At 29.8% G+C, this 25,932-nt stretch overlaps 1 protein-coding gene across 3 annotated transcripts in view; it reads left to right on the top strand.

The window, feature by feature from the left end:
* Positions 1-25,932, top strand: part of LOC112692718 (acid sphingomyelinase-like phosphodiesterase 3a) — a 279,185-nt gene that overhangs the window by 237,694 nt on the left and 15,559 nt on the right. For all 3 annotated transcript variants that reach the window (XM_025567473.1, XM_025567472.1, XM_025567471.1), the window contains 2 exons: positions 22,744-22,904; positions 24,386-24,569. In XM_025567473.1, coding sequence (XP_025423258.1) covers positions 22,744-22,904; positions 24,386-24,569 — 345 coding nt within the window. The remainder of the gene's footprint in view (positions 1-22,743; positions 22,905-24,385; positions 24,570-25,932) is intronic.

Below are 25,932 nucleotides of genomic sequence, written 5' to 3'. Positions count from 1 at the left end.
GCACCTACGCGTTATAACATGATGCATGGAACGTATTATTATCACGGTATCCTTATACGTAATATTATTACTATTATGCTTTGCAGTTGAAAATATTCTAGTTTTGGTGAATCTCATAGGATTCTCGAGACACGAAAGATGTTTTCCATTATGTCGACGTTTATTTAAGATTCGATCAATTAATTATGTTGCATCAACATCAAATTCCGAAACAATAACTTATTTTCATTATCGTCGCTAGTTAATACGATTAGAGGTGTAGTTCAAAAGTGTGGATTATTATTTATACATTTTTAATTGAATCACCGTTTGAGTAATTAACTTAGTACCATCAATGGCTGAGATCAAATCTTCAGTTCTTCTAATTAAAATTTAATACAAGATGAGATTTTATGACGGCACGACACGTTTTCGGAAACGAATTAAAGCAGAGTCTCGACCGAACGAAAGCTGAAAACTTTATGTACGTCAAGTAACATTAATCTCGAACTTCAACCAAATTAAAGTCATTGCTGTATATATAAGTATTGCGCTGTACAAGTCGAGATATTAATATAAGCTTTGAACATTGTCGCGTCTTGTTCAATTAAAACCAAGAAAATAAAAATGTACCTTCCATGTAGTAATTATTCGAACTATACTTAACCATGCACTATACTTCATTGTCTTCTATTCGAAGTTTGTAATTTTCATTTTTTTCCGAATAGAACATCACATCTGATAATCTTATTTTTAGTACTGGTATAAAATATGAATTCGTGCAGATAATATACTCATACATGTATTATAGGCAAGGATAGAGTGGAAACCAAAGTCGGGCCGGCAGATTATAATTTGTCCAGACCACTTACTAATTAAATCACCAAAATGTTTTTCTCACTACACTTTAATTCAGTATTTAATTAAAAAACCGAATACTTGAACTTAAATATTTGAACATTTTTCCAAAGTCGAGTATTCAATTTAAGAGTCTAACCTAACCTAATGTCGAGTTTGTTAAGATCAATATTCGTTGAGTTCTACAATATAGTATAATGATTTAATAATATTAAGCTATAAAATATTATTTATATATAAAAATTGAATTACTTTATTATTCGAAGTATAGTCCTATGTATTTTTCAACACTGAATACGATGGTGCGAACAAAAATTGATGGAAATAATTAATTATGTAAATTATGTAGTTATAGCCATTTTAAGTATTCAGTTCTATTTAAATAGTCTATGCTTAATAATATTTTTTCAATTTGTACCGTAGAGAAAATTAATGACGCTACACTACCAAAATAAACAATCATGGGTTCAAAACGCTGTATAAAACCACTCAATTATTTTAATTTTTTTTTTTTTTTTTGATATGTTAACATAGATTTAAAATACGAGTCATAATATTAAATTATTATAGAATTATATTTATCGTAATTTACGAAGAACGTGGCGACGGGTAGCCGGTTGGTTATGAAAATAGATGACCAATCTGCCCTTATGTGTCGATGTTTTAATGCCGTCCCATGTACAAGTTGCTCAATTTTCGGGTTTTTTAAAATAAATTCTTGCTGTATTTCCGTCATTTGTTTTTCCATGCCCCATGAAAAATAAATGATTTACAAAAATGAACTTAAATTACATTCATTTAAATTGTCAAAAATATAATTTTTAGTTTTAAGATACTTGAAAGTATACCTTGTTTTACCACATCAACTAATAGGCTCTCTCAAACCGAAATTTATTTTATATGCCCTTGTATTAAAAATATTTTTATGAGCTGCTTTAACCTTCAGTATACAATATATAGTTATTTATTAATTTTATAAATAAAATACATATTTTATTAAAACAAGATAAACTTAAATTAGGTTTACCTACAAAGTTTTAAAATCTAAGTGATATATTAAATGCAAAAAATATTCTGAAAAACACATCCAGGCATGTAACGTTGACAATACAAATTTATAGTTAATCGTATCATTAGACATTATTTTATATTATCAATATCGTTAAATTATTTTGGTCTGCTTCCACGAATGTTAAATGTCTGACTCGATGTTTTAATCATCGAATTAATTCCAAACCTTTCGAAAAAAATTGTATTACATAAATAATATTTTTAATAATATTTATTTATTATTATTTCTTTACTCCATAAATATTACCTTTCCATCGGCCCTTATAAATATGAGCTGATAGTTTAATTAAATACTTTACATCTGAAATATTTTTCTTTGCAGCTTACAGTTATGAAAGTATATTTACAATTTTAGATAAAACATCTCAGTACTTGTAAAGACCAAATTTAGATACTTAATGTGCTATCATGTTTATAAAAGACAATTTGGAATCCTTAAATAATATTCGAACAAATGAATTATTTAATGAAATCACTGATCAAACAAAAAAGTTTATTATAGATAGTGATTGCGAGTTTGAACCTTTACCTCAATAAAGATCTCGTAAACGAAAACAAATGACTGATGAAAATGTTAGAGATAAAGTAATAATTCACCTTATACAACATTTCAAAGTGAACACATACTTTTCAGCACTGGACGGTATAATAACTCAGTTAACAGAAAGGTTGATTGGTAACAACAATACTTCATCAAATAACTCAAAAACTTTTGATCAAACTACTCTTGGTTTATTAAAAGATATTAGTTTTCTGCCTAAGAAAAGGTTGAATGAAATAAAACAAAATATTAAAAATCTACAAGGAGATACTTTTAATATTTTTGGAAAAATGTATTCAACATTTGTTCAACCAGCTTATGGTAGACGTGTGAATATAGAATTTTGTAACTATTTTGTATTATTAGAAAAATGTGAACGTTTGCTAAACATGGTTTATGATACTGCAGTTTGTTTGGAAGATTCTGATATAAATCAAGAAGAGGATTTAGATTCTGAAAATGACAACTATTTAATTTTAAACAAAGATGAAGATAATGATGTATCAAAAAAATATAAATTAAAAATAAATATAAAAAACAATAATAATATTTAAATTATATAAATTTATTTTATCCAAATTGAAATATTTTAAAAAATTAGTTTTTTTATTGATTAATATTAAATTAACTGTTATGTATAGGTTTTTGAATATTTCCTAAATAAAATAAACTTTTTCTTTCGGATAATTTTGCAATCATGGATCTCTTATCATACATAAATTTATCGTTAATTAAAAATCTTACTTTTTAATTTTAATAATGAAGGTGTATGTTATTAGTTACCTATAATTCATGAATAAACAAATAGTCAAAACAGTCCTATTTCTATTATATGCATGTAGTAATGTCGTACATATTGTATAAATGGTTATTGAACATAAAATAATATTATATTACCACAATGACACAATGTATTATTAAAATTATTTTTTGCTGCACCTGAAAAATATATTTTGGGTACCACTGATCACACATCACATTTCTGTCACAAATCGATTTTCGAGTTCTATCGCTTCCATTTCTCCTCCCTCAAATATCTAATTATGTACAAGTAAACCATACATTGCTAAGTGAAACGAATTTTAAGCAGAAATCGTGAATCGAAAATAAAAACAGATATTAGTTCTTTAACAAACCTCAAGTATTCAATCTTTGGTTCCCCAAATGTTTGGCGAGCATAGATTATAAAAATTTGTTAATCACAAAGTATGTCACTAACCTGCAGTGACGTTTCTTCAGCAACCACCTTACGAATCGAATGTATAAGTGTTTTGTCTTTATCACGCGGGGATGTCAAATTCAAATCATTATACCATACTATTTCTGTCCGTGCGTGATTTTGTGATGTTCGAAATAGCCCGATACTATAATATTACCATTCGATTCTACACACGCATCGTGTCTCACGGAACACTTTTCAGCGGTAATAATAATACAATGGGTTGTAGGGCTCGCGGGTTAACGATAGGATGAGAGGTTGGGATTCGGGAGTGGGTATACAAACATTCGTAAATCGTGCGAGTTGTCGGACTCGTACGCGATAAGTGCGCTCGCACCAACGCATTCGATTGATTCACATATGTGAATCAATCATGTCTAGAAAAAAAAAAAAATAATAATAATAATAGTAATAAATGGTAAACTCTTGCGGCGGTGGCCGCTTGTATCAGATATAATATCGTTTCGTTCGTCTATACGTGTACAGTTATATAAATAGTAAATACACGCGTGTGTATAAACGTATATAAAATGGCATTTCGGTATTACGGGACTCACATTGTGCGTGTAAATCGTATATAGTGATACACTTAACGGGTGCGAAAGACGCGGAGCGAACGGGTCCGGAGAAACAATAAAGCTAGGGTAGCTGCTCGGACGGATGAATCGAATGTTGTTTTCAAAAGGACTAAAAACCATCTGCTGGAAAGCGATCTATCTAGCGCTGAAGGCACCTCGTCGCCGTCGTCGATTATCGTCATTTTTCAAAAAGACAGCCGTACCGCGAAACACACTGTTCGCCCCGCGGAGCGTAAAATGTCTCCTCGGAGATATTAATACACGACTCGTCCTCGATCGAAGTCGGCTTTTTATTTTTCTTGACCGTCGATGTTTTTTTTTTCTCGAATCGGTGACCGTTCGGGACATACGTTCAATCGCAGCATACGGTTATAATGTACAATTCGCTGACCGTTCAATTATTACAGTGCATCGTAAAGACCCGAGCATTAAATTTGGCATCATAATTTTATGGTTTTATCTGAAGCCAAATTTGGTTCATACGAGTATGTTACACCGCACTGTACCCGGATAACATAATACGTCCGACCATTTTACAAGATTACATAATTTTTACTAAATATCATGATGATAAATAAAACTCGACTTAACTTCATTATTTTTTATTAGAAAGCCTCTACATTTAAACAGGGGTTATGTGTAATATTTGTTAAACACACGGTGTTTACGGAACATGGTAATGCAATTGTAATGGGTTAATCAAAATTATTCATTCAATTTCAAATATTTTAATTTTTTACGTTTTAAACAATATATTATTTATGTATACAATATATTATACGTTAAATAAAAAAAATATATATATATGAAGTTTTATTAAAACCTGTATTGTTTATAATCCTAAACAAAAAATGATTCAATCAATTAATGGGAAGTCTCAGACTATCCACTACACACTTTTACGGTCCACATGATCAATCTCATCAAAAGCATGATTTATTCGATATGTGTCTGAATTTCTCCACGCTCAAAATAATTTTAAAAGTTTCAACAATATATGTTATCAAAGTTTACGCCTGCAGTTGTGGTTAGTATTGTACTAACGTTTGATTTAAATTTAAGTTTTAGTATTTTCGTCGTCCCTGAATGAAACCTGTTCTACTTTTTACACCCCCCTAGATCAAGGGTGTATTAAATATATATTATTATGTTGTATAGAAAACGAATAGTATAAAATCTTTAACTCTGTGATAATCGTTATAATCATAGTCATATTTTAAGGGTTACCAAATAGACGAAGCGATCAAGTCGTTTTTAAATATTTGTTTTACCTTTGAGATTGCCATAATTTTTCATTGAGTAATAATGATACGAACATAGCATAGTCTATCGGAATTTTGTCTTATTATTTCGAGTGGTGAAATATTCTAGATTGAGTTGTTCCTTAGTAATATAAAAGTTGCATTATCTTACAGAAGGGTGAATACACGATAGATAGATATCGAACTATAGAAATTTTCACGGTATATTTTAATGAGTTCATACGCAATAAATATGCGTTCTGCTGAGATATATGTTATGAGTATTATGAGATTTCAGACTGACAACAATTTTTTTTTCATTCACTTCGTCTACTTAAGCGTATATTTACGGAGAAAATCCCATACTGTAATATTATATGATTGGTGGGTATGTCGCAGATTGTTTCGCAGGCGGGAAGGGTAATTCTACCGACAGTTGAAGCTGTTACGAGTCTGAAAATCTCTGTCACCCTAAAAGAACGTTTATGTATATATGTATTTATATATAGTTAACCACCACCAGTTTTGTGTTACGCTTTTTTTTTTTTTTTTTTAACACGTAAGGAAAGATATTTTTTATGGACTTTGTCCGCACTGCAGGTCGAATAAGGTTCGCATCAGACCTCGCACTAGCAGTGACGGCATTTCAGTGTCGTCGAAAAAAATTACAACGAAATGCATAAACACATATACACATGTATAGGTTTACGTGTACATTACATTATATATAGTTAGTACATTTTTATACGACACTAGAATTTATTTTTATATTCTCATATGTATGAGTATGTATATGTGTTCGTGCGTATATGTGTAATCTTTACGATACATTTTTTTGTAGTATGCACGTAGCACATAGCGCATAGTGAGGCGTACTTAGTCAACCTTGGTGCAATCGGACATATTTAGATTATAAATTACGCGTTTCGAAAGTAATTGCGTGTAAATAAGTGTCTGGCTGCCGGAATTTTAATGTTCGTTTTAAGTTCTCCTACAAGATGTCTACAAAACTAAATTTTACTTCTTTTATCACTTTATTGAAACATTATTGTGATGAAAAAGCATTTGTAATCTATTTTGGAAAATTAAATATGAGTAAATGAAAAGAAAGTTACACATGTGTATAATATATATCTAAATTTGAAAATTTGTGTACAGCCCGTTTTATGCGTGGTGCTAAAAAAATATAAAATGCCATATTACACTCACAAAAAGTCTTTTGTGCCAAATTATCAGAAATTACATGAACTCAATACAAAAAAATATAATATCCATTTTAGAAGAAATAAATTAAAAAATATTCTATTATCACTGATTCATTTATGTATGCAAAATAAAAAGACATATTTTTTGAAGTATGAGTATTCCAAAAATGTCTCTTTAGAAATAGTCTAATCTACTCTAAAGAATAAGTTTATATCACGCTTCCATAAAACAAAATAATAAAAATAAAAAAAAGGAAAAATCATTGAATATACAATATGTAATAATAGTCTTATACAAAGTAGATTAACTAAACTTGTTTTATTCATCAAACGCTTCCCAAACAGAATCAGTGTTTAATACATTCCGAATGAAAACTATTTAAGTTCCACAAAACTGATAACAGAGTTTACTAAATCATTATTAACCCTTTAAATTACAAATTGAATTTCTACGTTTTATTGAAAATTCTTTTCATTTTGGATGGTATGTTTTTTATATTACAAATGAATAAATTAAACTTTAAGAATTTTAATATATTTTGAAGTTTACTACGATATATTTGTACACAAGGAATTTATGTAAGACGGATATTTATTTAAAATATAACGATCAAAGCCTGTATCGTAGTCTGAGATTTCTTTTTTTATAATTAAAAAATATTATGATAGTGAGAAGAGCGTGTTTTTTATAATCATAATTCGAAATATTCTCTGTAACAACATGAAAATCAATAAGTGATACAAACAAATATAACAAATAATAATACAATACGAAATGATTAAAATGCAACATCATTAGGTACATATATATATACAGTGTTTTCACCGATTTAAAGAACACTGAATTTCTCGGCTGGATTTTTTTGGAATAAATCAATTTTTTTTTTTTACAAACTGGTTGTATATGAATATACAGTATTATATACAGAATACATAGTAAAAACTTTTTTTTTAAAATAGCAACACCTATTTTTAACACCATATTCGGATAGGCCTATTTTTTTAAGAAATTTTCATGTATCAACTATGGCTCTAAGTTCAATATTGACTGAATAAGAGCCATGTAAATTGTATTAAATAATATATTTTTAAATTAGTTTTAAACATTTATAAAATCATTTTATAATTAATTCTTATTGGTTACTTTTTGAATATTTGTACGTATTTTTTTTTAGTTATGTTATAAACAAGACTAACATTATATGGATATAAAATTATTTATTGAAAATCGAATATGTACAACTTCTACAAGTGGATAATAGATATTTTATAATTACACAATAAATTAAATAAACTGTTCAAATAAATATAATGTATTAACTGATATTTATCAGTCGATGCATAATTGAAAACACTGAAGACATTCTCTATTGGTTGCTGATAATATTTGGTTTTCGGTAAGGTTATTACACGTAACTACGATTTTATTCTATAAATCTTCTAGATTTACTGGTAGATCTGCGTAGACTATTTTTTCAAATGTCCCCATAAAAAAATCGATTATTTTGCTTATGAATAACTCAAAGGTTCGTAAATTAAGATTCATCAGTCCATAATATTTGATTTAAAAATAATAGTTGTGTATCGATTTGAATAAGTATCCAAGCAATGAAATTTATTCTTCTTTCTGGATCTGCGGGTCGTAAATTTTGAAATAAATCAGGTTTGCAGGGATACAAATTATATTTTTTTTAAATGTTATGCTCAAGGCCGTACGAGATTACAACTTCTTAACCAACATGCCTTACCAAAGATCGTGGATTCAATCTAATGTATGCTTAAAATTGACCTTCCACATATTCATTAATATTATTTTGTCTGATTTGTTGGTTACGAGCAACTTATACAGAAAATACTCCATGGTCAATCAATAATTTTTCTATTTTAATAAATCATGTCTGTGGTAGATGGTACCGACCTGGGTATTATTCAGCATACATTTTTGCTGACTGACATGAATTTCTATTGCATTTACCATAAATTAAAAGCATTTGCACTTTTTCTTGGTTGTTTATTTTAACCTAACTATCACACTAAGACATTCGCACTATGACAATTGAAACAAAAATAATTCACTTTATCTACGTTTTAAAGTATAAAATTTATAATCAAAGCAGTTTATCCATTTATAAATAATTACAAATTAATAGGTAAGTATAATTTATCGCTTATAGATATTATACATCTAATAATAGTGCATATTAATATGCAATAAATGCATATTATTATTGTTATGACTTATAATTATTTAGTATTAAATTATCTGAATAACTATACTCATTAAAATTATCTTATTATTTCAAACCTCAATAACTTTATATTTTATAAAATAACTATTGTCCACTTGTACAAGTTGTACCTAAACGATTTTGAATAAATAATTTTATATCAATATAATGTTAGTCTTGTTTATAATATAACTAAAAAAAAAAAAAATACATACAAATATTCAAAAAGTAACTAATAAGAATTAATTATAAATGATTTTATAAATGTTTAAAAATAATTTAAAAAATGTATTATATAATAAAATTGACATGACTCTTATTCATTCAATATTAAACTTAGAACCATAATTGATACATGAAAATTACTTAAAAAAATAGGCCTATCCGAATATGGTGTTACAAATAGGTGTAACTATTTAAAAAAAAGTTTTTACAGTGCATGGGCAGATCAAATTCTCAAAATATTTTAAAATGTATCGAAAAATGTGTATTCATTTACCATCAGTTTGTAAAAAAAAAATCGAGTTATTCCAAACAAATCCGTTCGAGAAATTCAGTGTACCCTAAATCACTGTATATTAATGATCATATAGTTATATGACAAAATATATAATTATATCAATAATCATGGATATGATCAATGATCAAATTTGATATTGACTCATTGAACGGGAAAATAATATAATAACGGGAATGTGACGGTGCCCAACCTTCGGACGAAACCCCTTCCATGCAAGCAAACATTATTGAATTGACGTAATAATATCGTAATATTTGCAGTTTATTAGAAAAGTAATTTGGAAATTCCCCTCCTGTATAAACTCATGATTTGAAGAAACTTTGACACATTATATATTTTAATTTGCAAAAAAAATGATTTACATTTTGCCACCTATTATTATTTTTAAATATGTAGCTACGTGCAACGTATTAAAAAAAAAAATATCGTGAAGCAAAAATAAATACTGGATGGTTTGAATAAAAAATATTAAATATTTTTACAACGACAATCTTAACTGTTCGTTGTATTACTATAATATATTTTATTTACGAAAACATTTGAATTTCGTGAATGTTATTATTATCATTGCAAATTGTGACGGTTACCTATTTTCTTCAGTTTATACGTAATTACATTATTCTTCAGGACTACTCGCCACTTTATTACATACGCGTTCACCTGCAGCAGACTTACGTGTGTATATTATATATACTCGAGTTGTATTCGTTATCGGATTAGGATAAAGGCCATATCCACGCGTTCAATGAAATAAACAAACGAATACACATACTCACACACACACACATACACTCTCTCACACGTGTATATCCAAATAATAGTACAAGTGTTGCAAACGATTCGATAAGGTTGAAGTCAGGGGTGTCTATTGATGAAGGGAGTAGGGTAGGTTTGTGGGGTAAGAATAACGTTTCGTCAATAACAATAATCATGGCGGTGCCTGGCCGTACGTAAGCCATTATATTCGTCAGTTGCTACCTTTATCTGTTGTCCGTGTTAAAAGCTCATCAACGGCTTTACGGACATTTTTATTTATGCACGTGGTGTAGGTGAGTAGGTATATATACCTATATATAAATTATATACGTAAATATAGGTAATTTATTTCCTTTTTTTTCCGTTCTGGGATTTTTTTTTCTGCTTATATTTATTTATTAATTTAACTCGACTGCGTCAGTTAGCATCTTCTGCCCTGAATAAAATAAACGAGCTAACTTTTTGACCATCGACATATGCACTACGTGTGTTGCCCAATTGTCTCCGTTGAGTTGTTCGATGGATCTTCCAAGCGTACGTGCGCAAAATTTTAGATATTCATGCTTATGATTTCGATCGATAAGACCTGCGTGGAACAAGACGTTTCGAGCGAAAAGACAGTTACATTTTTGAGTTATTTCGGGCAGTCCGAATGAAATAAGATGAAAGTAATAAAAACGGTTGAATAATAATTTTCAGTTCACCGCAATCGCCGTGGAGTCGAAGAAAAAATATACCCGAAAATCAAAGAAATAGCTGCATTATAAATAATACTATAATTCGCGACGGATCAATATTATATATTATACATCGCATTCACAAAAAATCCTTTACATATTCATATACTTATACAAATATACATGTTACATGCTGTTTCATTGTTATACGCGCAAAAGGAATTGAATTCAAACCCCTATACTTGTACCCGCGCAAGATAACACATGGATATACGAATATACGATAAACACACCTAAAGATATACGCACGTACGATTATATTTACTTCGATACATTAAATAGATGGTTTTGCCCCCAGAACATACGGATTACTCTGGTACATTGTATAAAATCGGTTTTAAGAAATCTCGAGTTTGGTGAAACACTGTGAACGGAACAATACGTAAACAGTTTTTCATTTCTACTGTCATTATTATTATTATTATTATTATTATTATCATCATCATCATTACTATAGCAATATTATATTTATTCCAAATATTAAACGTACGTTTAATCGTACAATATCGTAAATAGTACGTCCTATTCACATATTTTATACGCTGCGTACATCATAATAATATATTATAGTATATTATACTTTATTGTAGTAACGTAAATATAGCGGCGTTGTGTATAGTATATAATATGCATACGACATTCGCTGGTTGTTACCCGAATAAGACTGGATGTCCCGGTACTCGTATCATAAAATATGATTTGAAATTAATGTGTACGCAACGCAAAAACGCATGTTAATTATAATATGGGTGTCTGTACTAATGATTATTGATGGTAAAATCGTGTTGAAGGATTGGAAATACAGGGTACCACATACACAACATACCACAACGTATTATCACACATTTTTTATACGCAAATATTATATTTAAGCGTGTTAGCTGTTTAGCTGTATTATAATTCTTTGTTCATTTATTTCATCTCCAACTATCGGTCTATTATAATTTTTGCTAAATATTTTTGAATTATTAAAAACCATGTTATATTTTTATATAAAGGATAAGTGTCAATAAAATTAACAAATAAATATAGGTAGGTATCGTCAATCCAAGCATCGTTGTTTCTATTTTTCAACTAAAGTCAATTGGCTAACACTAACGATGGACGGTCTCAATTCCCCATTATCTAATATATTTTTATAGTGGTTTACGGGAGTGACGATACAAAAAGTCAGACTTTCACCATCGATCACCATGTGTTCAGACTAAGCTTAGGAAACATCACTCAACCGTTTTATCTTTTTTGAGATCTTGACTAGTTTACTACAGCTAGATAAACACCTCTTATTTTTATCAGTATAGCTATTAGGGTTATGGAAAAAATTACATCACTGAAATTAACTTTAAAGTAATTTAGAATTTAAAACACGTTGTTTTCGTATAACGTGATAATAAACATTTAAGTGAATGAGCAGTTCGACCAAGTTTCAATTTACATCAGAATTAAATATTTGATAAGCTTCAATGATAATAGATAAATAGTTTAAATTTTATAGTACGTACCAATCGTAATAAACCGATTTTTTCACGAAATTATTTTCTCGATTCGAGTAACTAATCAAATTCTGTAACAGGACAGTTTTTTCTTTTGAATTTATTCTACTGAAATCATAGAAAATTCAATGAACATATTACTCATTATTTCAATATTCATTGCAGAATAAAAATAATCATTCCATCGTGAAAACCTGTTTAAGAGAGAGCTTTGAACAGTATTTATTTTATATATAAAGTACTTCTAAACAATTTAATGTACATACATTTTAGTGAATCTTTTGGACACCAAAAGTAACATTATTTGTTTTCAAAAGTCGTATATTTCATACTCGTTTTTCCCTTCGAAATTTGATTTTAATATAACTTGAAACCCGTCATATCTCTGAAATAAGTGCAACGCTCTATCAATTTTTTTTTTTTTCTAAATTTTGTTATCTTATAACTAATTGAAAATTAAATATTGTATTCTTTCCGTGTTACATTTACACAATGTATTTTTAAACCATTTAACTAAAAAAATATGTTTTCTCACCTTATGATTATTATGTCATTAAAATCAAACTTAAATTTTGCTACATGGTTGTGTATAATACTATATTGTTGACAACTTTATATTTCTGGTAACATTTTTATATCTTTTAATTTTTTTAAAATATTTCGGACTCATATTATTATGTTTACTATAGAAATCTCTAAGTAGGTAGTAAATGGAACTTTTAAAAAATTCCACTTTAAAAAAATAAAACATGAGTATTAAGTATTTAAAAAAAAATAATTATAACTGTAAAGTATACATAGAAGTAACACATCGGGATTAAATTTTTCCGTTGAAACATTTTTTATGTTCAAATCAAATAAATGATGAAAAAAGCGTATAGGTCCTCGTAATACATATCACCTTTATTTATTCGAATAAATTCGCCAAATACTTAAATCAAGATTAATAATACAACTCCAAGAATATTTCTCAAAGAATAATATATGACATTGGGAAACTGCTATTTTACATTTGAATGAATATATAATTTAATTTCTTCAAAAGTTACGCTAACAATGCGTTTCTCGTCTCTTTAAAATTGGCAACAAGTATCAATCATTCAAATTTTCTCCGTGTATCGTATTTTAAACATTCTTTCTTACCATTACAGTTAGATTGACAGCAACAACATGCTTGCTTTTGACAATTTAATCTCCACAGAAAAATATCTCAATAATATACAATACACACACACACACACACACACAAACACACTAAAACACGCATACCCTAATGTCTACATTTTAAAATATTATGTATAAAATATTGTACCTTCAATAGTATATTAAAATATAAACTTATGTCTATGGTCCAGTGGAGTTGATACAAAATCGTTTTATGTAATTAAGTCGTTGGAAATATGTTGTTTCAGGAAAAATGATGCGCGTTTAATATTTACAAGTGATATATATTTGTACGAACATATTATATTCAAACATTGTTGTCCTATGGTAAGACAAAGACAAACAGAAATTATTTTACAGACCGAGCTTTTTATAGCTTATTTGTTTTAAAAATTACGTTAACATTTTGGGTTATATATATTTAATGTAACGATATATATTTTTGTTTACGTGATCAATCGATCAAAATACGTTAGATGTACCCAAAAGTATTACGGTGTACACTACACTAGATTAACAGTTATGTTTTATGGCCACATATCGGATTAATATATTATTATGATTTTCTGCTGTATCAGAATAATGGACTTTTCGATTAACCGTAAAACATGACTGCTCAGACATAATAATTACGAAATATTATAACCATGGTTGTCCAATATTGTTTATGTAACGTTTGAAATATAATTATAAAAAACTGGCCGAACAAAAATTTGAGGAAGGTAAAATTAATAGCAAAGATAAAACATGTTTAGGAACTAACAAAATGCACTTCATGTAACGAGATACTATTAATCGAGCATATAATAAAAGATTGTTGCTCATACTAACCTGAATAAAATAAATATCAAAACCATTGGACCAGCAATCACTGTCAACCTCATCTCTTTCCTCAATAATACTGGACTTGGCAAATTAATTTTAAAAAAAATAATTATTTTTTTTCTGGTGACTCATGTGATACATAATGTAGTTTTTTTTAAAAAAATAATGTATTTAATAACCACAACAGCTGAAGTTGTAATTTATATCAATAAAAAAAAGAATAAAAATAATACCTATTCTAAAAATAAACTCGATGTTACCAACTTTTTTTAATATTTACGAAAGGTAATCACCATACGGTGATATGTAATACACATATCTTATGCACGTTTAAAATAGTTGTGAACAACGCTTTACTTCGTGTACAGAAACAAAATGTTGTTAAGCATCGAAATTCAAATAAGTAGTTTATTTTTTTTTCTGTTCTTTAAAACGAATCATTTATGTTTAGTTGGTGTATTCCACGGTCTTCTTCGATTTTAAAACAAAAATACTGATGCATTATACCTGTATAAAATGTTCGCATTAAGGATGTTTCAGTGAAACCACCCGATGACAAAGTAAAGTTGAAAAATGTATAGCCCGAATCTTGAATTGATCTCGATCCGTGAGTGCGTGCGTACGGTTTTGTTTGAACAACCGAAATTATAATTTTGAAATTTAAAAATGAAAAAAAACAAAACAAAACAAATATATACACGTGGTACTGTTGGATACCCGTTATCTATGTCAAAGGTGCGGCCCATGAATTATTTATTTCGACCATAGCGCCGGTGGAGTAATACACTCTTGCGGTCGTTGCCGGCAAAGTGATATTCGTTAGGATGTTGCACGACACCGTTGCAGGGACGGTGGTAGCTGCGGTATAGGCGGTATACGGTACATGATTTGTACAGGTGCGCTGAGGGGGCGTGCAAAACTCGTTTGGAAATCGGTCGGGCGACGAAAAGTAATAACGTTATCATAACTTACCGCGGTGCACAGTGGATACGCAACGCGGAGCCGTATCTCTGCCGCCGAGTTTAGTATTATTATTTTTTTTATTTAACCCCCACCCCCTCCATAGCGACAAAAATAAAAAGGCTACTGATTAAACCACAACGCTGCTCTACGGGTGCATATATTACACGTGCACATGTATATACAAGCGTGTACACACCCAAAAGAGGTATGCGATATTACCGTTATCCCAACAGTTCATTTTCGGCAAACGTTCGGCTCCTTTGGGGATCCAGTTCGGTGACGCTGACCCGGTCTATGCGTACGATTTTATTTTATTTTTTTTTTATACTTAAACGAAACGCTCGTTGTTAACGATTTTTTATATTTTCCCGTCGCCACTCATTCCACGTTCACGGGTGACGACGACCGCAATCATCGCGGTCGCCGCACGTAGTCACGTTTGCAAAGTGTATTTGAATGTGAACGCGAACAACGCGGCAGTGGGAGAGTATTGCAACTGCTCGGAGAGATATCGCGGTGCGAGGAGTTGAAACGATGATGATATTTTCGTACTCCCTAAGCCTTCCGACGTCATCGCGTCGGTGGAAGCAACGCGAAATAATAAATATTAACTCGTGCAGTCACTTGCTATTCGTGGATACTTACCATGTAGCGGGATAACTTGTACAGGTTTTCGGTATTCATTATTCGCAATCTTCTTGCGGGTAATCGGTAAAATTGACACGAGCCAATAGAAATCTTACCATGGAAATATAAATGGACCACTCCCACGACGCGACGGATACTTGTCATTCGGTTGATTAATGTTTATTGTTATCAGTCTTGTGTTACCACTTTATGGACTGTGACCATGAGCGGATCCAGGGAAACATTTGGACCAAATGCCATCCCCGTTGGAAAAAAATATAGAAAAAAACCCTATAATCAGCTTGTTTATCATATACTCGTAAAGTTTCCCGACCGTAAATAGATGATGCATCCACCATTGACTGACACATAATAATTTTATTCCCGGTTTACTGTTTAGTTTTAATATGGTTCATTGCGAGTATTATACAATCGAATTAAATATTGAATTTGAAATGTTCAACAAATTATTTTCTCAGCTTAATTATTTAATTCGTCGATCACACTTCGGTGTAGACCGGTCAAACGTAATGTATCTTTTACGAACGACAGCCTTCGTACGACAGCCTACCAACGACAGTTTGGACCTAGAACGTACTGTACACAAGAACGCGTTTCGTTCGTACGCGTTGTTATGATTGTTCGCGGACATTCGTCAAATGTAGGCAAGTCGCGAGATCCCGCGATAATAACACGGACGTATTTAGACTTACTTTTAGAGGGGTGGGACTCACATTTTTCTTTAATCCAGACTCAAAATTTACAAGTAATATTTTTGGTAATATTTAAATCAAGTGAATGCTTAATAATTATGTTTTTTTTTTTTTTTTTTTTTAATCTAATGCTGGATCTACTTATAGTTGACTTTTGTGTAGTTCTTTTTTAACACCTGTTTGTGTTTTGAAAGTTACGCTTGTATCTTATTTAATATTTTCACAGAGTATGGACCCGACAAAAAGCCCAATAAAGTATTTACAGCCACGCGTGATTTGATTTTGTTATAAAATTATACAAATTAAAAAAATTTAAAATGTGTATCTCACATATAATAAATTTCTTAAATATAGATTCAGGGGGGAGGAGATCGCCCCTTCACTCCCCTAAAATACGCCCCTGGATAACAACCCGGACGAAAATGACTCGATGCAAAAAATCTGTGTCGTACCGTCCATGAGTGAATCATCGCTCGACGTGTGTGCGTTGGCGGTACGTTCCGCACCGGCTGCGGCTGCGACAGCCCCGACGGGATTCAGCGCGCGTTTGCCGAGCTCTGCGACAACGAATCTACGCGCACACGATCGATAGTGATCGATTCAAGATTTATTCTCGCTCGCCCTTTCGTGGTCGTTATTTACCGTCAAAATCGATATCCGAATACATTGCCTCCCGTCGCACTCGAACAGCATAGCAGCAACCGTTTAAAATAACTCGAGTATTGCAGACCGTACTCAAACGGTCCGTGCCCGACACTAATACTATTATTTTCCGTTCAGACGTAGCATGTCCGCGAAATCCTTCGAATAACTGCAACGGTATTTAGACCCGTATCTACCCTCACCCCACACCACGGTCAAACGTTACCACTGGTCACTGAGACACGTATGTGCTGACGTCTACCCTAAACGAATTTAGCGTGATAATATTGTAAAAAATACCTGACCGACGCACTCAGACCTGTAGATTATTCCATGCACGGTTTTCATGCACATCAAACGGTATTCATCACAAGAAGCAGAGAAACTTGTGTGCTAATACGTGTTGCTGGTAAATAAACCGGTTCCGTCATTGACTATCATCCCCGCAATTATCTTAAAACTATTATCAATGTTGTAATATCACAGTAATTATTTTTTGAATTTTCTCGTAAAGAGGAAAACAATTGGACTATATTACTTTCTTCGTTTTTTTTTTTTTTTGTTTTATGGGTTAGGTATCCTCCATCCCAACAAAATGTCTGTAGGAAATCGGTAAGTTTTTCCCCTTCTACGGTGTATCCAATCATCTGGGTTTCACTAACAACCGTTAACCCTTGGGAAAAGAAAATATATATGTATATATATATATATATATATATATAAATAAATTAATAGTTTATGTATAGAAATAAATAAACGCTTAGCCTGGAGTATTATTATATTTGTAAAGTACGACCGGTTTAGAATTATGAATTCATCAGATATATATATATATATATATATAAAGTCAATAAAATCGCTATATATTTTCTATATATTGACTTTGTATGTGTACCTGAAGATGAATTTTTTATCCATAACCGGTCGTACTTTATAAGTGCAATAATGCTTCAGGCTAAAAATGTATTTATGTATTATTTATTTAATGTATTTATTTATTTATTTTAACAAAAAAAAAAAAAAATTCAAACTATTTCAAAACTCGTCCAATACTAGTGTTTTCACGGAGAAAAAATATTGATTCGTACATGTCGATAATCTTTTCATAGAGCAATATTGTTCCTATTACCGAGGATAAATATATTTGTTTTAACAGTTCCCCCTGTTCGCAATGCCGTGTACTACGCTCAGGTATTGCGGCTGTCAACGATATTACATACACGTATAAATTGTAATCATTTATAACATGAGTTCAACGATATAATGACGTAACGTTGAATTTACGAGCCGCTATCGATGTAACATTTTCAGTGACCTTTTCGGTTTTTTTTTTTTTATTTCCCTATTACACTGATATAAGCACATATGCGCATATATTATAGTATATACATAATCCCGCTGCGGTTCAATGTCCGATGGCCGTTTGCTCTAACGCATTGTTTAAATATCTAATATATTCATTTTATAACTTCTGAAAAAAAGACAATTCGAAAGCTGATGCTGTGCAATTGAATATATTTTTATGTCACCGTGTCAAATGAACGATCAAAACAGGCACTACTAACTAATTATGATTAAATTTATCCAAGAATAACTTCTAATCAAATTCAAAATTATATTCTGTAATATACGTTCAAATATTTCCTAGTATAATGTACATAAAATACTTGGTAAAATGATGGATTTACTATCTTCATTAACTCGGACATTTGGTGACTCCGCTTGAAATGCAATAACATATTTATAAATCTAATGGCAATAAAGATAATCCGTTGTTATGTCTCATTCATGGGAATTACACGAAAATTTCAAATATCATAAGGCAACGCACATAAATCTTTAATTTTCTAGACATTATGCATGAAGTCATAAACCGAATAAGCGGTAAAGTTTCATGATTGATTGTAGAATAAGCTTCATAAATTACAACTCATCAAGAATACGCAGGTTATCTACTATTACGAATAACAAGTTTTTTCAGCTACCACAATTTAATGTAACAACACGTGTACATAATACGTACAATTTCTGTACCGTTTTATCATCACAGTATTAGAAAAACTTTTATAATGGATACAAAGTCAATATTTTACGAAAAATTACAAAAAAAAAAAATCATTAGCAATATTACCTTATAATACTAGTTATAATCTATTGAATAATATGAAAATTTCAATAAAATTATTTTGAAAATTAAAACAAGATATAAAATAAAAGAGCTATATATGAGTATATATAGAGTGTATATGGGAGGTATTTTAAACGCTATTGTAAGCCTAAGTGCCAAAATAATTAATGTATTTATTTTAAAAATCAAATATTTATATTTTATCATTCAAAATGTTGTTATGTTTAAAAGTTATGTTTCATAATTAATGTTGTTTTTTCTAATAACAACGGACTTGTTAAAACATGTTTAATAAATATTATTTTTCGTCAAAGAAGTAACGAACCAATAAATTTTTCTTCTTACTTTTATCGTGTATCGTTCTTTTACCCTTGTTCGTTGTGAGGTTATATCTTATAAATGAAAACTGGAAGGGTCGTATATGGAACAAAATATAAAAACCTTTGTGTAACGTAGTTTGCTATTATTAATAGCTTGTATACATTTTTTTTATAATATTTTTTTTAAGTTTAATCGACCAATTTGTTATTTTAACTTTATGATAAAATTATATCTTGATTTAAAAATGAATTACAAATAGTAATGTATGACTATATATAAAGACAGAGAATTAATTATTGCAGTTCTGTTTCATTCAAGTTGTATTGTTCTTGATTTTGTTTACTATCCTTGAAACTTGTTCGATAGTAATGTGATGTAATTTTGGGGATAAAGAAGACGTCATGAAATGTCGTTTATTTGTTGTGCCCGTGGACGTTTAATATAGTTCTTAGGATTTTTGATTGAAATACTTGCACTTTGTTTATTGTTCATTTTAGTGGCAACTGCCATGTACTAGTGTTACATTAAGTATAATTGGATATAATATTTAATGAAAAATGTTTGACCAACATTTAATTATTTAGATTATATTTAACCTATTCATTGAACTGTAATTATTTTAGGGCAGTTTCGTTGAATAATCTCATCTGGACGATTCTTGTTTCAATCATCGAAGCTTGGAGTAACATGAAATTAAAACTATTTCGTTTCGAAATTAAGCAGATAGTACTTATCAATTTTGAATGAATATATTATATTATTTTAGAATATATTTATTTATTAGTATTATCGTATACGCCGAATCTAATTTTATATTTAGACACAACACACATTTTGAAATAAGATAACAATTATTATATGTGTCTTATACTTCCTGTGACCTGAATTTTGTTGTGATTGGCATTTTTTAATTATACAGTATACTTATTATTTTACTTAACTATAATACGTGCACGTAGATGTTCATCTTGAGTACTCGTATTTTATTTATGAATTTATTATTTTATTAATTGATAAGTCAATTAATTTTGTTTGCATTAAAAAAATCTAATAGTCATAAAATAATTTATACATATAAAATCATATTTAAAAATATTTAATTAAATTTAAATTGAATAGTTTTGTTTACGACCTGTTGATTTAATCTTATACATTGTATTGTTTTATGAACGAAACTTAACGGTGAATAAAGTAATCGTGTTAGTATAGGTAGATTGTGATTTTACTTTTTTTTTTTTTATGAAAAATATTTTATAACTACAAAAAAGCGTACAGATTTCAGTATTAAACTTCTGTTTATTAATATGCTTTTTTACAAGAATGAAAATGTTAGTATATAGTATTGCGATATTATAACGCAATATATTTTTTTTCGTAATTTAAAATAATCACAATATCTTTATCTTAAAAAAATCAGAAATCTCTAATGATTTGTGTGATTTATTTATTTTTAATGTTTTTAATTTTTACTTTTATTTAGACAATCTGTATATTTTTACAAAGAACATAATTTATGTGAAATTAGCAGTCTAGTTGTGGTTTTGATGGAAGAATCCATCCAGTGATGTAAATGCATGACAATGTGTAATTTATAACTGAAAAATGTCCCGGAACCCATTACACAGAATATCACATATCATTGCTTGTGCAACTTATTATTAAAATAAAAATATTAACTTTCCGTAGAAACAGTTTTTAAAATAATAATAATAATATTAAAATAATGCCAAAAAAATATAAGAAACTTAAAATTACTGTCATAAAAATACACAGTGATTTTATTTTAATGTTAAAAAAAAAAAAACAATTATTTCAAAATGCACAGACACGACCACGAAAAAGTGTAATATATTAATTATTTGTCTGTATAATGAAACACGCAACTGTTATATTAACCAGTGTTATTGTACTAAATTTGACCAGAATTATAAAAACCCAATCCAAACGTAAGGTAGTTCATTTTTACTACGACGCAATATTTTCAATTAAATAATTTAAATTATCAACGAATTTTGAAAAACGTGTCAAAAATAAATATAAAAATGAGTTAGAATTTTAATTCCGTATTGTGCATGTATATATTATATTAAAAAAAAAAAAAACTAACTAATATTGAATAAGTCTTTTTACTGTTTTTTTATTTTTATTTTTAACTTTAATCTGAAACACATAGCTTCGCAGTTATGATATATAACTATAGCGTAGAGTTATCGTTCCGACAGAAATACAATTTGTATTTTAATGGTATAGCACTACGACTCTTTGGCGCACTTTAATGTGACCACGCTGCAGATAAACATTTAACAAACACTTATAATTTAAAACTAAACGATAATGCTTATTAATTTTAAAGTTTGTAATTATACAATTAATTTTATACGATGAAAATGCTGTGGGGCTTGCAATGGTGATGTTATACTTCGGAAGCTTACGGAAAAACGTAATAATATAAGTGTCGCAAAGTTGGAACATTGAACGAATTTTAAATTCTGTGAGAGTTCCACGAGCGTTTATTTGCAAGGGTCCGTTACGTGGTCGTGGCATGACGTATACTCAATACGCCAGAAATGCGAGTAATTTGCGTATGGATAAAGGTCAAGTTTGTTGTTTCATATAAAATATAAACATGGACAAACGATTAAAGAAATGCCTTTCAGATAGGTGTACAATAGGTATAAATAGCAAAGGCACATCGTTTATCACGTGTACATTATACATTTTGATAGCCTAAAATTCTGCGGTATTCTTATTTTATTGTACGTAGCATATTCTATATTTGTAAGTCGAATTAACCATATGTTCCGTATCAAGTTATTACAAAATCAGATTCACGTTAACCTGTTGATTAATTACGTGTTTATAACTCAAATAATGGTAAATTAAAAAGTAAACTGAAAAATTATCGTGTACTAAAACCGTTTATTTTATTTGCAGGAGGATATTACACGATTGAGCAAAAGGGAAACAAACTTAGAATAATCGCGCTCAATTCAAATGCATTTTCCACATTGAAAGGCCATCAAAATGTCAACCCCGATGAACAACTTGAATGGCTGGAAAAAATCTTAAATAAATCTGTAAAAAACAAAGAAACAGTGAGTACTTTAACTATATTTTAATTCGATGAATGGTTGAAGAATATCAAAAATGTAACGAAATAGTGTATATAAACCTCTAACGGTAAAAAAAAAATGAAAATGTTTATAATAATACTGATGCAATCGTTAACATGAATATGAAAATAACATTTATACCGTTTAAAAGTTGAAAAAAATATTTTAGTCATATTTCCTCATACACGTACGTATGTCATATTGACATTCAATATTTAATGATAACGACTAACTTTTGGTACGATTTTGTGTTAATTTGCAAATCTGAAAAAATAAGAAGAAATTGTAATTTTTTTCTTGTTTTAATACAAGTAATTAAGAAATAATAACGGTGATACCTATTAAGAAAAAAAAGTATTTTACATTTCTATATTTCTGACGAACCGTGCGACTTCATACTGAACGAATCTCAATTTTTCTGTAAAGATCAGTCTCAATGATAACCCTAACCGAAAATGTCACCACTATGTTAAATATTAAGATCAATAAAATAACGATTTTATATCATATCGTACATAAACTATTGTTATTTGAACGACACCATTTGGATTTTATTTGAATTTTAATTATATTAAAATCGTTTTATGTTCACGTAAATTGTCTACTTATATCAGCACGTTTCAGGTGTTTTTTTACTCGTTACGATTTATTAATATTCTATTGATACACAAGAATTAGTTACGTGCGTAATTATCTTACGATATCATATTCCCCTTTACAAACATTCCACACCAGGTCTAACATAATAATTATTTTCGTAAAATATATTTAAATTACTCGTTGATATTAAATAAACACGTCCTATGTGACATGAAAAATACTCAATTAAATAAACGCGACTCGCCTGCCGGATGCATGTACATCAAAGTGAATAATAAAAATAAGTAACTTTTTTTTAAAATATACATAATTTGGATTTTTTTTTTTTTATAACGTCACGCGTATAATTCACATAGTTATACGATTCCTTTACGGTTCTTAATGCTTTTATCAACTACAAATGAAGCTGGGTAATATTATTAAACGCAAAAATATTATATTCAACACAATGACGAAGTTTTTCTGTAAATTACAAAATAAGATTACTAATTTTGAAATTCCGACTGGATCACAACGTTATATAACCGAGAATACAAAATTAGGTTATACTATGACTAGTATAAACATAATGCGTCTTAACCGAGTTCACATTATTAAATTGTTTAAAAGTTGACCAGGACCAAAACGATTGTAATGAAATCAGATTATTCGTGAAAATCAGATGAAGATTGTGTACCGAAACAAACTTTCTGAAACCTTCCAGTGTTAGTGTTACCGAAATTCAAAGTTTTCTCTCTGGAAAATAAGCAAAAAAAAAAAAAAAAAAAATAATAATAAAATCCACGAAACCGCACACGCCACGTTAATTTTGTGTACACTATTTCATTGTCCGTCGTCGTTACTTTCACGTTGTATTTTCATAGGTGTACCTGGTGAGTCACATGTGTCCGGGAGCAAACGAGAGAGACCACGACGAGGCGCCTACGTTTCACGACAAATACAGTGTGAAATACCTGTTAATGATCCGGAGGTTTGCGAACATTATTGTTGGTCAATTCTGCGGTCACCTGCACTCCGACACGTTTCGTATCGTCTACGATCAAAACAGTGAGTATAATATACACATATACTACATATATAAAAATTAATTAATTTTATCTTAGGAAAATAAAAGCCGAAATTCGACTGCGTCCTAATCGTTTTTGCCGATATCGTTTAAAATATTTTGCTGTTAAAACTTAGAACTTTTTTTTTCTAAGAATTTCTCAAATCCAAAGATAAACCCTCGCATATATACAAGATAATGAGGTCTATTATGGAAATATCCTCAGTTAAATAATGATATAATGGCTGTATATACTTACGTTAGGGTCAAACGGCACTACGTTGTAGATGGTTATCGAGGTTTTTAATATTGAATTTCTGATAATTATGTAAAACGAAAAGAAAAAAACGTTCCGACCGCACTACGTTAAATATACAATATGACCACTTTTGCGTATGGAACCCACCTGTTGTATACATTTTTAAGGTGGTATTTATAATTATAGTTTTTATAAGTCTTAATTGCTTATTATAATTATTGTTTAAATTTTTATTATTTTCATTAAACCTAGGGACTATACATTTCATAATAATAATAATAACGAATTAGAATCATTATTATTTGCTTGAGTCTTGTACATTTTACATAGCTAATTGTTTTCTAACTGCTACTCGGGATTAATAATTTATAATATTTTATGCGTTTCATATTTTGGGAGCAGATTTCCTTTGTCGTTTAGTGTCCACGGTCGTCAAATATATAATATATTATGTATGAATTATGAAATAATAATTTACTTATATATTATAAATTTTATTCCAATCTCTAAGGGAATTTATTTTCCACGCCAATCGTTTTCAAAAATTATTGAATATGTATAAAATAACTAAATTTTTCTGCGCGTTATTAAAATATTCGATCCCACGTACCGTGTAACCGTCAAATCCGACCGTGAATGATGACAAACTTATCGTTTAATCAAACAGGGTGGTCCATCGACGGACTAAACTACTTACAGGGTCGATTAATGACAGGTTGTTTGGGAACGCGTCCGATGTAGAACGCACAACGCAACAAGATATGATGGTGAATGGAAATTAAACAATGTGAAATGAAAATAAAAGAACGAGACATGTCGTGGTAGTAGGTTAACATTTATTTACAACGAACAATGAACCAGAATGACAAAAATGATGTTTTTTGTGAACCGTGATCATGATTGTCGAAATCTCGGAACACACTCACAGACAGACCCGGTGGTGGAGAGTGTCAGACGTCGTCGCGACCGTTCCAGGTATCACTCCTATGATAAATTGTTTAACCGGATGTTACGTTGACGGTGCATCTCGTGTCCAGTGGTTGATCAGAAAAGATAGATACCCGTTATTCCCGTCATATCGACGGCCGTTGTGATAACAACTGCCG

This window comes from Sipha flava, unplaced genomic scaffold (assembly GCF_003268045.1).
Source record: "Sipha flava isolate LNK unplaced genomic scaffold, YSA_version1 76_pilon_pilon, whole genome shotgun sequence".
Classification (NCBI taxonomy): domain Eukaryota; kingdom Metazoa; phylum Arthropoda; class Insecta; order Hemiptera; family Aphididae; genus Sipha; species Sipha flava.
The sequence above is the reverse complement of the archived record's forward strand: the minus strand, read 5'-3'. Positions and strand labels throughout refer to the sequence as shown.